General features: G+C 41.1%; 1 protein-coding gene across 1 annotated transcript in view; it reads left to right on the top strand.

Moving 5' to 3' along the window:
- Impg2 (interphotoreceptor matrix proteoglycan 2) overlaps window positions 1–15,937 on the top strand; it is a 63,128-nt gene that overhangs the window by 1,865 nt on the left and 45,326 nt on the right. The window contains exons 3-5 of the mRNA XM_041673486.1: window positions 6,796–6,962; window positions 11,431–11,462; window positions 11,557–11,580. Coding sequence (XP_041529420.1) covers window positions 6,796–6,962; window positions 11,431–11,462; window positions 11,557–11,580 — 223 coding nt within the window. The remainder of the gene's footprint in view (window positions 1–6,795; window positions 6,963–11,430; window positions 11,463–11,556; window positions 11,581–15,937) is intronic.

The raw sequence follows: 15,937 nt of genomic DNA, 5'->3' as shown, positions 1-15,937 counted from the left end.
GGGAATCGTAGACCTAGAAGTATTGTGTAGGACCCTAGGTTGGAAGTGAACTTGCAAAGTGACTGAGGACATGAAGGACCAGAGAACGGCAGTGGATCATGTATCAAGGTGATTTACACTGCCTGGATTTTAACTTTAAGTGGCTCAGAATATCCAGCTGTCTCAGCTGTTCATTCCACAGTAAAGAGGAAGGGCCAAACATTAAGGAATCTACTTCTGTTTTGTGATTATTTTGCTCTCATTTTTATAAAGTCAAGAAGTACTGCTAAAAATAAGAGGTCAACAAAAAGAAAAATGAAACATCCTTAAAATAATGAATTAAAAAATACAGGTGCTGTGATTTGGGTTATTGAAAAGGAACCCTGAAAATATACATATAAGTAACATTATACATACTAAACAATTGTACTTATGTATTTAGGAATATACACATACATTTCTCTCTCCCCCTCCCTCCCTCTCTCTCTCTCTGTGTATGTGTGTAACAACAATTAATGAAAAAAAGGCTATGAACTTGAATTAAAGAGAGCAAGGAAGGGTATATGGAAATATGGAAGTATTTGGAGGGAGGAGAGGGAAGAAGGGGGAAATGATAATTATATTGCCCTCTCAAAAAAATAAAGAAATGATTTAAAAAAATAGAAAGAACAGGGACCTCAGAAAAAGTAAGTTAAACTATGGCATTATACTGTGGTTGTTATTATGATCATAGTATAAAACAATACTTTACCTTTTATGCTTTTGAAAACTGGGGAAGGACTGGGGATAAGGCCCAGTGTTAAGAGTGCAGATTGCTCTTCCAAAGGACCATAGTGATTTACAGCACTATGTGGTGGGTCCCAACCAACTGTAACTCTATTCCCAGGAGATCTGGTGCCCTCTTCTGGTTTCCCTGGGCACCAGGCACACAGGAGGTGCACACATTCCATGCTGGCATTTGGTCTGGTTTGGGCCTGCCCAGGTTTTCTGCATGCTGCCACAACCACTGTGAGTTCGCTCCCATGTGCAGCTGCCCTGCTCTGCCAATGTCTCCTGTAGTCATTTTACCACCTCTGGCTTTGGCCCCTTTCCATAATGATCCCTGAGCCTTGGAGTTTTGCAATGCATCTGTTCCTTTAGGCTAAGCAATCACTGCTGGCATTGCCATTGCTCGTGGTTACCCTCCAGACTCCACGGTCACACCTATTACTGAAGACACCACACGACTGAATCATAGAACATGGCAGAATCAAGCTGGTACCACCTGGACACTTCATCCCTTCCTATCCAGCTTTCATAGTGCTGGACGGTGCTATGCACACTATCGGAAGAAACAGGAATCATCAGTCTTAGCCACCATGTGACAGACTTCCTACACTATCCTGCTGTGGGAACTCTGTCCCCAGATATCCCCACTGGTGCAATAGTGGCATGAACATCATGGGAGCAATCAACTACTTTTTGTTTCCTTGTTTTTTGTTTGTTTGGAGACAGGGTTTCCCTTCATAGCCCTGGCTGTTCTGGATCTTGCTCTGTAGACCAGGCTGGCCTAGCCAGTCACTTTCTAATGGACTTTAAATCTCACACCACAAGATGAAACCCATACCCGGCATAGGTTAAGCTATGGCCGGACACATCATAGGCCCCAGGGAGAACCTATTACTATTATGCTACTCCATGGGCACAGTGATTGACCACTTCTGATGGCTCACCTTGATACTAAGAGCTAGATACCATCTCTCAGCCCTCATCTGACAAGCTTCTATCTGCAGTATATGTGGGTAACACAGAGACCCACGACTGACAAGGGACAAAGGATAAGATATGCAGATGCCAAGGAGTTTTTTATACAAGTAAAGAATCTACAGAATGGAACAAACATTAGCTAGTTACATATAGATATGTAACAAAGAATTTAGATCTAAAATATATAAAGAACTCAGAACTTCAAGCAAGAAATCAAATAGGTGAGCTGGGCCAAGAGTTACATAACTTTAATCTCAGAAGTCAGGAGGCAGAGGCAGGTAGAACTCTGTAAATTAGAACGACATGAAATGAAGGAACAGCTTACCAGAATCACCGGGGTGCTGCAAAGACAGCTCGAAGAGGCGAGGTACATCTGCAGGAAGCACGCAGACGAGCCATCCGTACCTACTGGGAAGAACAAGTCGACATCTTCCCGGTGGCCATGGAGGGTATGGAAACTCAAAAGCTGGGTGTGGTTCTATATGCTTAAAGCTTCTTTGCAGGAGTAATGTAGGATGGGTTGAAGCCGTCCATAACTCTTTCATGAAGTATGTATAGCAGTGCCAGGTTAGGAAATAAAAATGTGGGGCAGTCGGTTAACACTTGAATTTCAGCTGAACAACAAATGATTATTCTAGTGTTAGTGGGACCCATATAATATTTGATCTGTAGGTTTGCTGGCTCTGTGTCTCCAAGAAAGTTATTCTTTTCTTTTCAAAACACACACACACACACACACACACACACACACACACAAAGACACAGAGTGTTTGAGTGTTTTGTTCATGTAAGTATGTGTACCATATTTGTGACAGATGCCCATGGAGGTCAAAGGAGGACATCAGATTCCCTGGAACTGGAATTACAAACAGTGGTGAGCCACTGTGTTAGTGCTGAAAACCAAAACTGGCTCCTCTTCAAGACCAGTAAATACTCTTAATCACTGAGCCATCTTTCCAACCCCCAGGAGAATTATACTGTTTATCAAAAATACTTTTAAATGTCTCACTTTTTATCTCAGGCTGACCTGAAACTCACCATGTGCCTCAGGATGGCCTTGAACTTGTGACAATCCTCCTGGCACAGTGTCCCAGGTACTGGGATGACTGTCACAAGCCATTAAGCGCAGCAAACTTCTATTTTGTTACCATTGAAATGGGAGTGGCATTAGTAATAGTAATATCTTCAAAGGGTCTTAGTAAACACTGACTAAGACTTGTAGGGCCTTTGATGATCCTAAGAAAGCAACAGTATTGCTGATTGAATGCGAGGAATGTATTGCTTATATTTTGTATTTTTTTTCCAAGACAGGGTTTCTGTGTAGCTTTGGAGCCTGTCCTGGAACTAGCTCTTGTAGACCAGGCTAATTTTGAACTCACAGAGGTCTGCCTGCCTCTCTGCTTCCCGGGTGCTGGGATCCTTATAGTAAAAATGAATTTTACTATTATCTCATTAATATACACAAAGACGCCAACCATTATTCTGATAGAATTAGAATTATATTAAATGTGTAGTAAGATCTACGTGGGAGGTAGATTACACATCGAACAACTATTCACACACACACAACAAAATCTAACAAAAGAAGCTCCTAGCTTGGTCTCTATTGCTGTCATAAACACCATGACCAAAAGTTTTACAAATATTATATAATTTTTAAATTATAATACAGTATTGTATTCTGAAACCTAGTTGTAATTACTTACTAGTTCAGAGCATCTTAAAGTGGCTTCCTTAGGACTTGTGCACACAGCTCTTGTCTGCAGGTGAAGGAAGCTTTTCTTCTCTCCTGGTTAGATGCCTGCTCTGTCCTTTCCTTGTTGTCTACAGCAGCTGACTCACTTTCCTTATCCACTTTTGTTGGATTTTCTCGTGTCTTCATCTGTTGTGTGGCTCAGGAACATTCCCAGAGACTGTCAACAGTTGTCTTTAAAGTGACTTTGGCCCATCTGAATTGAAAGTAGATTTGCATAGTTTTATGGTTTCTGATGCTGGACATAAATCTCTGGGTATTGCATTTCAATAGATTCTAGACACAAAATATTAACTTAAGATAACAAATTTTCTTTTAACTTAACTGTATGGCCAATTTCTCCTTCATTTTATATCAGTAAGTACTTAGATTGTTTTAATTTTTACTTTGGATGAAGCTGCATAGGCATTGAACAATGTATATGTTCATACTGTGGCGATGTATATGTTCATACCACCATGCTGCCACCCATGAGGTCTGAAACTCTGAAATATTGACCCAGTGTCAATCTTTTCTCCCTTAAGTGTGCAGTGCTCACAGTGATGTAAAAGTAACAGATATATTAATGGCCCTTCAGATTTTATGCTCTGGGATGGTTGGCCGGTACGTTTAATTAGTTTTTATTTTCACACAGCAAAGTTTTACAAATATTATATAATTTTTAAAAATTTATATGTGTGTGTATTTGTGTGAGTGCATACCATGTGTGTGGGTGCATGCAGTGGCTAGGAGAAGGTGTTTAACCCCATAAAGCTGGAGTTCCAGGCAGCTATGAGCTGCCAGATATGGGTGCTGGGAATAGTACTCAGGGCCTCTAGGAGCAGCAAGTAATCTTTTTAGAAAATGTTTATTTTTATCCTATATGTATGAGGGGTTCTTTTTGCCTGTATGGACAACATGCGTCTAGTGCCCTTGGAGACCAGAAAAAGGCACTGGATTCCCTGGAACTGTAGTTAAGTGTGACTGTGGGTACCACATGGGTGCTGGGAACTGAATTACATTCTTTTGCAAGAGCAGCCAGCCACTGCTATTAACAGCTGAGCTATCTCAAGCCTCCTGGATATAATTTTTACTTAATGTGTTTCTAAAACCAATGAAGTTTTCAGAGTAGTTATAGGTTCAGAGAAAAATTGAGCATGATGTCCATAAAGTTAGTGCAAAGTTCCTTAAACTCCCTAACATTAACATCTCATATTAATACAGTACATTTGCTACAACTGATAGTCCAACATTGGTGCATGATTAACAAATCATAGTTTACACTGGCGTTCACTGCGGTGTGTATTCATTGGGTTTTGGTGAAGGTATGATGATGTTTACCAACGATTACAGCGTTCTTCAGAACAACTCCACCTATTCATTGCCCTTCTTCCCAACCCCCGAGGAACACTCATCTTTTCACAGTCCCCATACTTTTGCCTTTCCACAAATTTTATTGGGCTCATACAGATTAGTTTTGTTGATTTGGCAGTGTGCATAATTTTAGTGCTTTGAAATCTCATTTTGAAATTATAATTGAATAATATTCCATTGTGTGGATTTGCCAGAGTTTATTTTCCATTCTTCTGCTGAAGGCCGTCTTTATGACCTCCAGGCTTTGGCAAGTGTAAATAAAGCCACTTCAAACATGTTCATACAAGTTCTTGCGCAATCACATTTTTTTTCTTTGCTTGCGTGGATGCCAAGGAGTGCACCTGAACTGGATTTGTTTCTTTTTCTGTATAAAAATGAATGACTATTATCTCCTGTTGTCAAGCATGAGTTGTGTTTGCTAGAGAGTGACTACTCAAAGTGAACTTTCTCTCCCTGGCTTCAGTGTGCCCTCAACCTCCAAGCCCTGAGGAGTTCCAAATGCTCCTTTAAAAATGTCCAATAAGTTTTCCAAAGAATAGATCACATTCATTTGCATTTCTGCATTTTACCCAAAAACCTCCTGGCTCTTTTAAAATGTCATTTTCTCTCTTTTATTTTTCAAAAGCTTGTATTCTTTGAAAACTTCATTAAATGTACTTTGACCGTATTATTCCTCCTCAGCTTCTCCCAAATCCCCCCAACTCTCAATTTACCCAATCTCATGTTCCTTCTCTCTTAAGAAAACCCAAACCAAAACCCCTCAAGTTCACTACTCCTGGCTATGAGGCCTGTCCTGGAATGGGGTTGGTATACCAGATGGCACTCTATTGAAGAAAACTGACTTCCCCTCACACCAGCAAATGAATGCCAATAGCTCTGAGCTAGAAGCAGGACTTTGTTCTGATCTCCCTCTCTGTGCTGGGGTTTTGTCTGGCTTGTGCATGTCTTATACATGTTATTACAGCCATGTGTTCATATGTGCATCTGCATGTTGTGTTGAGAAGCAGTTTTCTTGAAGTCATCCACCTCTTCCGGCTTTAAGTCATTAGGCGTCATTTTACTGCAGTGTTCAAAAGCATCATCTTTTGAAAAGCTGAGAAGTCATGACTTCAGTTTAAAAAAAGGAGCTTAAAATTGCAGTGTTTATTAATAAAACAGATTCAACACAGAATATATTTTTAATTTTTTCCATTAAAAATTTTACATTTCCTCCCCCCACCATTCCTCTCCCGGTCTCCCCTCCTCCTCCTCCCTCCCCCTCCCTCCTTAAGAGAGGGCAGGGAACCCTGCCCTGTGGGAAGTCCAAGGCCCTCCCCCCTACATCCAGGCCTAGGAAGCTTTGTATCCAAATAGACTAGGGTCCCCAAAAGCCAGTATATGCAGTAGAAACAAATCCCAGTGCCTTTATCAGTGGCTTCTCAGTCAGCCCCCATTGTCAGCCACATTTAGAGAGTCCAGTTTGATCGCATGCTCATTCAGTCCCAGTACAGCTGAATTTGGTGAGCTACCATTAGATCAGGCACACTGTCTCAGTGGGTGAACCAACCCCTCGCGGTCCTGACTTCCTTGCTCATCTTCTCCCTCCTTCTGCTCTTCAACTGGACGTTGGGAACTCAGTCCGTTGCTCTGATGAAGGACAGAGACCCTCATCAGATCAACACAGTATATTAAATCTAACTTTCATTTTCATAAGACAAACATGGAATAAAAAATAAACAAGGAACATGTTCATTAAGAGGTGAGTTAATGCCCCTTATAAAGGAATAGTTGGGGAGTATCATTTTGTTTTTCAGAACTGAAAAGTTTGAACAGGATGTTTTTAGCCAAATGCCATCCTCATGACCCTCCAGAAAAGATGATATGGCCAAAAGTGTTTCAGAGAAAGGGGAGTGAGTTGTCCCATGATCATCATGAGAGCCACAGAACATGTTATCCTTTTCTACACATCTCTCTCTACTTTCCAGTGTGCCAGGAAGCCATCTGGGAAGCCTTCAGGACATTTTGGGATCGACTTCCTGGGCATGAGGACTATCGTTACTGGATGGACTTGTGTGAGGCTGGAACCACAAGTGTATTTGAAATGGGCACACAGTTCAGTCAGTCTATGGAACATAGAAGCTTAATCACGAAGGTAAGTGTCGCAAGGAAGAGAGAAATTGTTAAATTGTTGTAGGCATTGTTGTACATGGCTAAAGGAAGAGAAGATAACATGGTTTAAGGTTTCCGAGTGAGCTGCCCTAGGGTATAGCTTAGTCTTATATCCCTAGGTCTCGCCTTTCATAATGAACACTGTTAATGCAGAAACAGCCGCAGCCTTGTTTATAGATGTAAATGTATCAAAATAATGTTATGCAAAAATTCAAAGATAAGGACTGTGTGAGTTAAACTTTATTGCCAAATTGCTTTATATGTTCATTCAGAATGGATCCTAGTCATTCTAAGTAAGTTCGAGGATATAGTTTATTTAGCATATGTAGCAAAGTATGAATGTGGTTTTAGTTCAATTTGTTTTTATTTGTGTGTATGTATGTGGACGTGCATGCATGTGTGCACACGTATGCCATGGCAGACATACGGAGGGCAGAGTTCAACTATTTGGAAGCCAGTTTTCTCCTTCCACCTTGTTTTTGATGCAAGGTCTCTCTTTTAATTTTTTGCTTCTGCACAAAATAAATGAACTCCCGACTGATTCTTCTGTTTCTCCCATCCTGCCTTAGGAATCTTGGGGTTACAGATGCAGACCACTGTACGTGGCTTTTCAAACATGAGTTCTGTATTAGTCAGGGTTCTCTAGAGGAACAGATCTTCTAGAATGGGTCTATATATTAAAAGAGGATTCCTAGAGTGACTTACAGCCTGTGGTCTGGCTAATCCAACAACGGTTCTCTACCACCAGTAAGTTCAAAAATCCCGTAATTGTTCAACATGAGGCTGGATGTTACAGCTGGTCTCTATGTTAGAATCTCAAAGAAAGAGTTTCTAAAACCAGTGAAAGAATGCTTCAGCAGCAGGACAGATAAGCTTGCCAGCAAGAGTGAGGGGAAACAGGCAAGAAACCAAGCCCTTCCTCCTTCCATGTCCTCGTATATGGGCCGTTACCAGAGGGTGTGGCTCAGAGTTAGGATGGATTTTCTGACCTCAAATGAGCTGGATTTAAGGTCGGTCTTCCTAACTGAAGTTTTTCTAAATAAGAAAAATCCCTCACAGGTTTGTCCAGCTGTATGGGTTTTAATTAATTTTAGACATAACTAACTTGACAACCAAGATTAGCTATCATAGGCTCCAAGGATCCAAATCAGGTCATTTGGTTTGTAGGACACATGATTTTACCTGCTGAGCCATCTTGCCAGCCATGTTTGCTATGTTTTATTATCAGAAATTAGAGAAATTATTTAATGGATATTTGTTGAAATAAAATTATAAAAGTAATAGCCACATGTATTTTTCTACTCCCTGCAATCTTTGAAGTTTATGAATATCATTTTGAAGTACTGGCTGCAAGTATTACATACTGAAAATAATTGTTGGATGAATAGCTAAAACCAGTTGTTTAAGTAGGTCTGAAAAATTATTATTAAATGAATAGCTCTGAGTTATTTTTGTTTGATCCTTATGAAATAAGAGTGTATCTAAAAGAAACAAGATGAAGCATCATGTTTTTTCATTTTTAAATTTTATTTCTAGTAAAGAAGATGTGCTATATTCTCTTAACATTTGGTTTTACAATGGTGATCTCATTACATGGGAGAGAGTTGGGTAGGCGGATAGTTTACTAAACATGGGTGGACCAAAGACAGATTTTATAGGGTCATAAACATTTTGCAGACGTGCAAACTTTTTATGTGTTTAAAATGAACTCATCTGTTTGCCATGGTGTGTCACAGTTCAAGTGAAGACACGGTGTCTGCCTTTTCTATGTCATATTTATAACTGCTTCATTTTAGAAATTAGGAAAATAGATGCATCATCCATGCCGCCCATATTTTACAGCTAACGGACAGCAACCTTGCAAGGTGTTATTCATTTTGTAAATAAAGACAATAAATACATTGCTTGCCCTTTATTACAAAATCATTTGTAATCCAGAACTATTTTTTTCCCAAAATTTATATTTTTGGATATAAATATTGTTCAGAAGCACAGAGCGTGGTATCCTGTGCAAGGCCCTGTGTTTGATTAGCAGCACTGCAAAAACAAAACAAAACTCTCAAAGCATGTTTTCCCCTGTGTTATGCAGCTCCCATTCCAGTTGTTATTGATCCAAAAGGCTTCCACAAAGAAAAGAATCATGTATTCATATTTATATCATCCCCGTGTATTTCAAATTGTGTCCACAATATTGGATCAGCAACTAAAGCAAGAAATATATACAAGGGGTTATTAACTTAACAACAGAATTTTGTGATGTTACACTAAAATGTGTTGCTTACAAGTGGGACTTTAGTTTTAACTTGAAAGTCTAGGAAATACGCTTCAATGAATACTTAGAGCTTGTAGATTAGACAGGTGATGCGCTGTCTGGCTTGAGTCTAAAGGGGTAAATGTGAGTTGGCAGAAAAGGCGAGGTTGGACAGGCAGATGCAGGGAACAACACAAACTGTGTTTGTAGGGTATGGTTTAGGCCGGTGTAGTAGAGGGATATGCTAGAAATGACAGGTCAGACGGGAGGAGGGGAGAGTTTTAAGAGGCTTGGATTTGGCTCTGTGGGTGACGGGAAACTTCAGGGTTGTAAGGGGATAAGACAAAGGAGCTGGCTTCAAAGCTTGGTCTTAAAAATTCACATTTATTTATTTATTTATTAATAAACTGTGAGAGTGAGAACAAGGGGGGGGAACTATGGAACTTCTATAGGAGTCAGTTCTCTCCTGCTATGTGGGCTGCCAGGATTGACCTCAGTCAGGCTTGCGGGGAAGGGCCTTCACCTGCTGAGTCTCTGGCCCAATTTTGAACTCTTAAAGGTTGTTTGAAGGGTTACTACAGAGAGTCAGTTGACAGAGAGACCAGGTAGGAAGCCACTGAGACTCCTAACCAGATCATGGGACAGAGAAAGAACATGATGGGCAAAAGTAAAAAATTGGATTTGTGGGGTTCTTGTAGTTGCCATTTTCTTTGGGTCACCAATCAGCTCCCAAATAAAGACACTGAGACTTATTATTAATTATGAATGCTTGGCCTTAGCTTAAGATTGTCTCACCAGCTCTTTTAGCTTAATTTAACCTGTTTCTATTTTTCTATGTTTTGCCTCAGGGCTTTTTTTAAAACCTTTCTTTCACTCTGTATGTCCTACTTTTCTGCTTCTTCCGTGTCTGTCTGTCTGGTCCCTGGTGTCTCCCTGCCTTTTCTTTTTCTTTCTCACCCCCTCCCCAGACTAAATTCTTCTTCTCACTTGCTCTCCCTGCTCAGAAGTGCTGTCTATACCTCCTCCCTTGCTATTGGCTGTTCAGAATTTTATTAGACCAAGCAGGTGCCTTAGGCAGGCAAGGTAAAACAGCAACTCCTCTTTACATTATTAAACAAATACAATGAACATATATTTACGTACTTAAACAAATATTCTACAACAGGCTGTGGCAGATTAGGTGGGAACAGGGTGGGATAATAGTGCTGGGAGCCTCCCAGTCCCTAATGGGACTCAACAAGATCAGGGCTCAGGCAGGAAAGTCACTGTGCTCCTTGCAGATGAGGCAAGAAGGGTGAAGTTATTTTGAAACATTCATCTTAACTGCTCACAAGAAGTGTGCATTGTTTGATGTTTTCATATGAAGCAAAGGCGGTGGTCTGGGTTTTTAATTATAGGAATATTCACCGGCTTTGATGTACTGACTGAATGCATGAGGTGACAGATTATTTTGGGAGGGACCGTAGAGGAAGAAAAGGAGCAAATTACTTAATGATATCTCAGAGTGACTTAGGTAATTTTCTTTCCATTCAACAGATGAGAACACTGATCCTTTGAACCAGAAAGGACGTGGGGTGTGTGCTTGTAACTGGGAGGAGAAATGGGAACTTTAAACTATAGACCTTCTGGATCCATCTTAATTTTCTGTACACTCTTTTTTTTTCTTTTGAAGTAAGAGTACACAGGAGCATCAGGGCACGTAAGCAGAGAGAATGCTAGGATGTTTGCACGGTTATAGAAACAGACGTGACATCATCAGTACCTGCTGTTAGTATTCTGGCATCTGTGCTGGCCTGATTTTGGGGTATACGTCCTCAGCTGTAGCCACTAAGAGCACCTCCCGTGCACATTCGCCCTGCCCACCTCCTATCTCTCCCTCTTTCTCTGTCTGTCTGTCTGTCTGTCTGTCTGTCTTTCTCTCTCTCTTCTCTTCTGCCACTCCTGTCCCCAGAGGCTGGTCTCCCTTCTCCCCTTCCACCTTTTCCCATTCACTTTTCCCCAATAAAATAACCTATCCACTGAACTCTGTCTCATAGCATCTTTCTCTCCTGCGCCACTTTTTAAAAACTACACCTGCATTCATGATTTGCTTGTCCTTAGAGATTAGTGGCCTAGCTTTTGCCTCGTTAGGGCATTGGTGACCTCTTATTCACTGCAATCACTGCTATTAACTCAGCCATCGTGTCTTTGTTTTCTTCAGAAGCTGGCTTACACGAAGGAAGCTGCAAGCAGGTATGTCTTTCCTCCTAATCCGACACCTGGCAACATAGGGGTGTCACATGAACGCCAACACTTACACTGCCGTTCCTTTTTTATGTCTTTTCAGCTCCTGCAAGCACCAGGCCTGTGGGTAAGTCCCAAATGCTGTTCCTCTGAGGCCATCTTCCTTCCCAGAGCACCACCATAGCCACTAGGCTCACTCACTGTCTGACTTTACCAGGAGCCGACTCGTTTCTTCCTGGATAATTCAATGGAAGTCTGCCTTCATGAGAATGACCTGCTGCTACTGAGCTTAAGGCTAACACCGACACTAAAAAGGTTTTTCTTAGAGAGGGTTAGGTTGTTAGATGCTTGGTAGTTGTTTGGATTATTTTATTGACGTTATGAGTATGGTTTTGAAGGAAAACAGTACACCGTAGATTGATCTGTGAGTGCTTCACGTCTGGTCATTAGGCATAGGCCAGGATTTCTGGCTTCTAAGCAGCGGATATGTAAAGCAGACTTCACAAGGTGAAGATAGTGACTGAAGTTTAAATTCCAGTCATCTTCAGAATATCAATAGTATACCAACATGTGGGAGACTACATAGTAAATCACTAGTAAGTTAAAAAATTAACTTAACACGCCAGGATCCAAACATCCAGCTTCCACAACAAAGTCAAGACATAGCTGGAATATATACACAGGAGTTTTTGAATAGAACACAGGCAGGCAGGAGGAGAGTGAACTTCGTGGCCTCATTTATCTGTCTCATGATGCCACAGAGTCTGTGTTAAGATTTGAGATTAGGTATTGTGGGGGACCTGTTTTCCCTCTTGGCCTGTTGGCTATTAGTCTATTTGTGAAACTTCCATCCTAATGACAGAGCTGGAGAAACCATCTTCTTCACATCCACAATCTGCTGGACCCAAGGTGCCTTACTTTGCTCTCTTCTTCGTTCTATTGCCCAGCACACACACACTCTCTCGCTCCCTCCTCCCTCTCTTTTATTTTTGATTTTTAAAGTAATATGTCCTCTATTTTTAAAAACATTAAAACATTTATTCTTTGAGAATTTCACTGATGTATCACGCATAGATTGATCATATCCTCTTCCCACTTCTGCCTCCAGCTCTCCCTGAATCCCCTCCAGCACACCCCTTTCCAGCTCTTGTTCAGTTCCTCCCCTCTGTCCAATTAGTGCTGCTCATATGCACATGGGTGTGCGATCTTCTGCAGGAGCGTGGGCAGCTGCTGATGGCCACACCCTCAAAGAAAAATGAATCTCCCTCTCCCCACAGCCACCATCACTCTTGCTTTTTAATTTCTTTCTCTTCTGTTTCCAATTACCTTTTTCTCTTCCTGTCTTCTCATAGTTCCCCAATTCCTACAACCAGTAAGCAGTTCTTTCAGTACAAAGTTTGCTAGTGGGTCTCTCTGCCTCTCACTGATCCACTTGCTGTGCACCAGCCAAATAGCTTTCAGAATAAAAAAGTTAGACCATGTCCCTCTTCTCTGCCAGACAAGTGACTAGCTACTTGCTGCTCTTCAAAGATCAAGATTAAGCTGCCTCACTCAAGTCTTCATAATCAGCCTGTGCTTAGCCCTCCAGATCAAGCTGTGTCTCCAAGTTATGGAGCATTTACTATATATTTTTTTTTAAAAATTATACAAAAAAATCAGTTTAAATAACTTTAGACAACCCAGCTGAGCAAGGAGTGCATTTTAGGATTTAAACCCACACCCATCTGAGTCTCAATATTCAGATTATAATCTCTGGTAAAATTACCTTTCACTTTGTAAAGTGTTTATTCTACCGTTTAATTGTCTAAGCAGCAACACAAACGAGGTTTGACAATAGTTCCCTCACGTGAGCCTAAATACGAAGAAAGTAACTTCAGGAGACCCTAAAGCCTTTCTCTACCTGTATAACCCACCATGCAGCCTTCAGCAGCCTTCTGTATAATCTCCTCAAGCAAATAAGAAATGTGCCTGGTTCCTTTCTACAGTCCTCGTGTACAATCCTCTGGAGGGAAGAGGCTTTGATTTACAAGTTCTCATAGACTCTCCACGACCCAACACTGAACATGAACATCCCAGTGCATGCAACCATACCAAAATTAGTATGTGTTTGTGTTGCTCTCTCTCTCTCTCTCTCTGTCTCTCTCTCTCTCTCTCTCTCTCTCTCTCTCTCTCTCTCTTTCTCTCTTTCTCTCTCTCGTGTGTGTGTGTGTGTGTGTGTGTGTGTGTAAATATACCCATTCATGCACAGAGAGAGAAGGGAGATAGATTAACTCACCAGGATGACTTACATTATATTTTATTACTTCTGCATTGTGAAGTGGTCAAGTTGCCCACACCATGCATTACACAAAGACCAAGGTTTTTATTCATTAAATAATCATTATTTAATATCACAACATACATTTTATCTCAATTCGGCTCTGTGTCACCATGCTCCAGAGATGACATAGTATTCCCCCACCTGCGTTTAAAGAGGAAAAGTGTAGATTTATTTTTGTTTATACTGGGAGGATGTTTTTTTGAATCACACACTAAGAAAGCCCTGAAGATAGTGCCTTAAGAGTGGACTAGACGAGGGGGAAATGAGTTGTGATTTGGCAGAAGTGGAATCAGTCTCATCTGGAGCTGGCTGGCTAGATCAGCTCATTCTGTTGCTTCTATTCTCCTGACTAAACTCAAACTGTCCCTTCCTGTTCCTGTCAGGTAGAAACAAATGCCTTCATTGTAGTGATATGAGTGGCGGGGCTGTGTCCCCAGCACCTGGCTGCCCGCATGGCTAGCTTATGCCCCAAAATAATCACACAGAAACTGTATTCTTTTAAACACTGCCTGGCCCATTAGTTCTAGCCTCTTATTGGCTAGCTCTTACTTATTGATCTAATCCATTTATAATAATCTGTGTGGCCCATGAGGTGGCTTACCAGGGAAGATCTTAACCTGCGTCTGTCTGGAGTGGGAGAATCATGGCGACTCCCTGACTCAGCTTCTTTCTCTCAGCACTCTGTTCTGTTTACTCCACCCACCTAAGGGTTGGCCTATCAAATGGGCCAAGGCAGTTTCTTTATTAATTAACCAACGAAAGCAACAGATTAGAAAGAAATCACCCCCACATCACTTCATGCTCTCTTCACAGCCCCAAGTCTCAAGAAAAATTCTGAAAAGAAAGACAAAGCATGATTCTGTCTGTATGAAGAGAGATTCCATGTTATAAAACAGCCTGTAATGCAGCCTATGAGAGGCCACACTGGCACTGCACATGTTCACTGCACACACATCTGTCTACATTGGCACTGCACATGTTACCACACACATCGGTCTACACTGGCACTCCACACATATCAGTCTACACTGGCACTGTGCACAAATCGGTCTACACTGCACTGCACATGTTACCACACACATCAGTCTACACTAACACTGTGCACAAATCGGTCTACATTGGCACTGCACACACATAGGTCTACACTGGTACTGCACATGTTAGCATACACATTGCTCTCCTGCATGGAGCAGTTCGGGCTGACTTTGATGAATTTGCCTCCCAAATTATTACTATAGTAATAATTAATAATTACTAATCAGTTATTATTTCTGTCTGTGCACGAAGGTATTGCTTGTGGGTAACTGAGGGACCTCTTCAGGTTTGATTATGCTAATATGTATTCTAAATGCCTCTGAACCTCATTTTATTTTCCCTTCACATCCTGTAACCCAAGATGTCTCTTGATGGTTTCTGTTACTGAGGCCTTCCTGTACTTATCTAAATCACTTGTCCAGATGTCATATGACTTTAAGTTCTTCTAGTGATTACTCATTTAGTAAGTGATGTCAGGTGGAAATGTTCTAACCAACGAATAAGGATAGGTTTTGTATAATGATTTTAATAAGTTACTCTGTCAGATGGTGTTTTTAAAACTGGAATAATCTTTCTGGTAAGATACTTTAAAAATCAGTTTCTCTGATTTTCTATGTGTGCCTGAGGGTGTGGAGAACATGCCTCTGCTTTACCTTCAATCACAAATGTTTTATTACCATGGTTTATACTAATGTTCCTTCAAATCTTACACTGAGAGTTATGGTTGCAGGCAAGAACTCCCATACCTAGTTAATGTGGTACTGGTGAGTGAGCCCAGGGCTTCATGTGTGCTAGGCAAGCACTCGACCAACTGAACTACATCCTTAGCCCTATAAAAATACCCTTTTAAAGTTTTAGACATTGGAAAATGAAAGGGATATGGTAGGCAAGTTCTTAATCTTGTGAAGTTCTTCTTATTATCTCCCCATCCCTTTAATTGTAGAGATTAGGATCAAGGCTGGAGCCATAAACATGCTAGGCATATACTCTTCCATTGAACTGTGTTCTGAGCCTGGAGTTTGGATTCTCAAACAGACCCTTCTGCGATGCTGCAAATGCTCTTAATTGTCTTGTCTAATGTGATGGCCATTAGCCACATGTGAGCACTGAATACCTGGAGTGTGGCCAT

Source organism: Microtus oregoni, unplaced genomic scaffold, assembly GCF_018167655.1.
Source record: "Microtus oregoni isolate MIOR12 unplaced genomic scaffold, Mior012 000023F_ref0000262, whole genome shotgun sequence".
NCBI classification, from domain to species: Eukaryota; Metazoa; Chordata; class Mammalia; order Rodentia; family Cricetidae; genus Microtus; species Microtus oregoni.
Note: the sequence above shows the minus strand (reverse complement) of the source record. Positions and strands in the feature narration are given on the sequence as shown.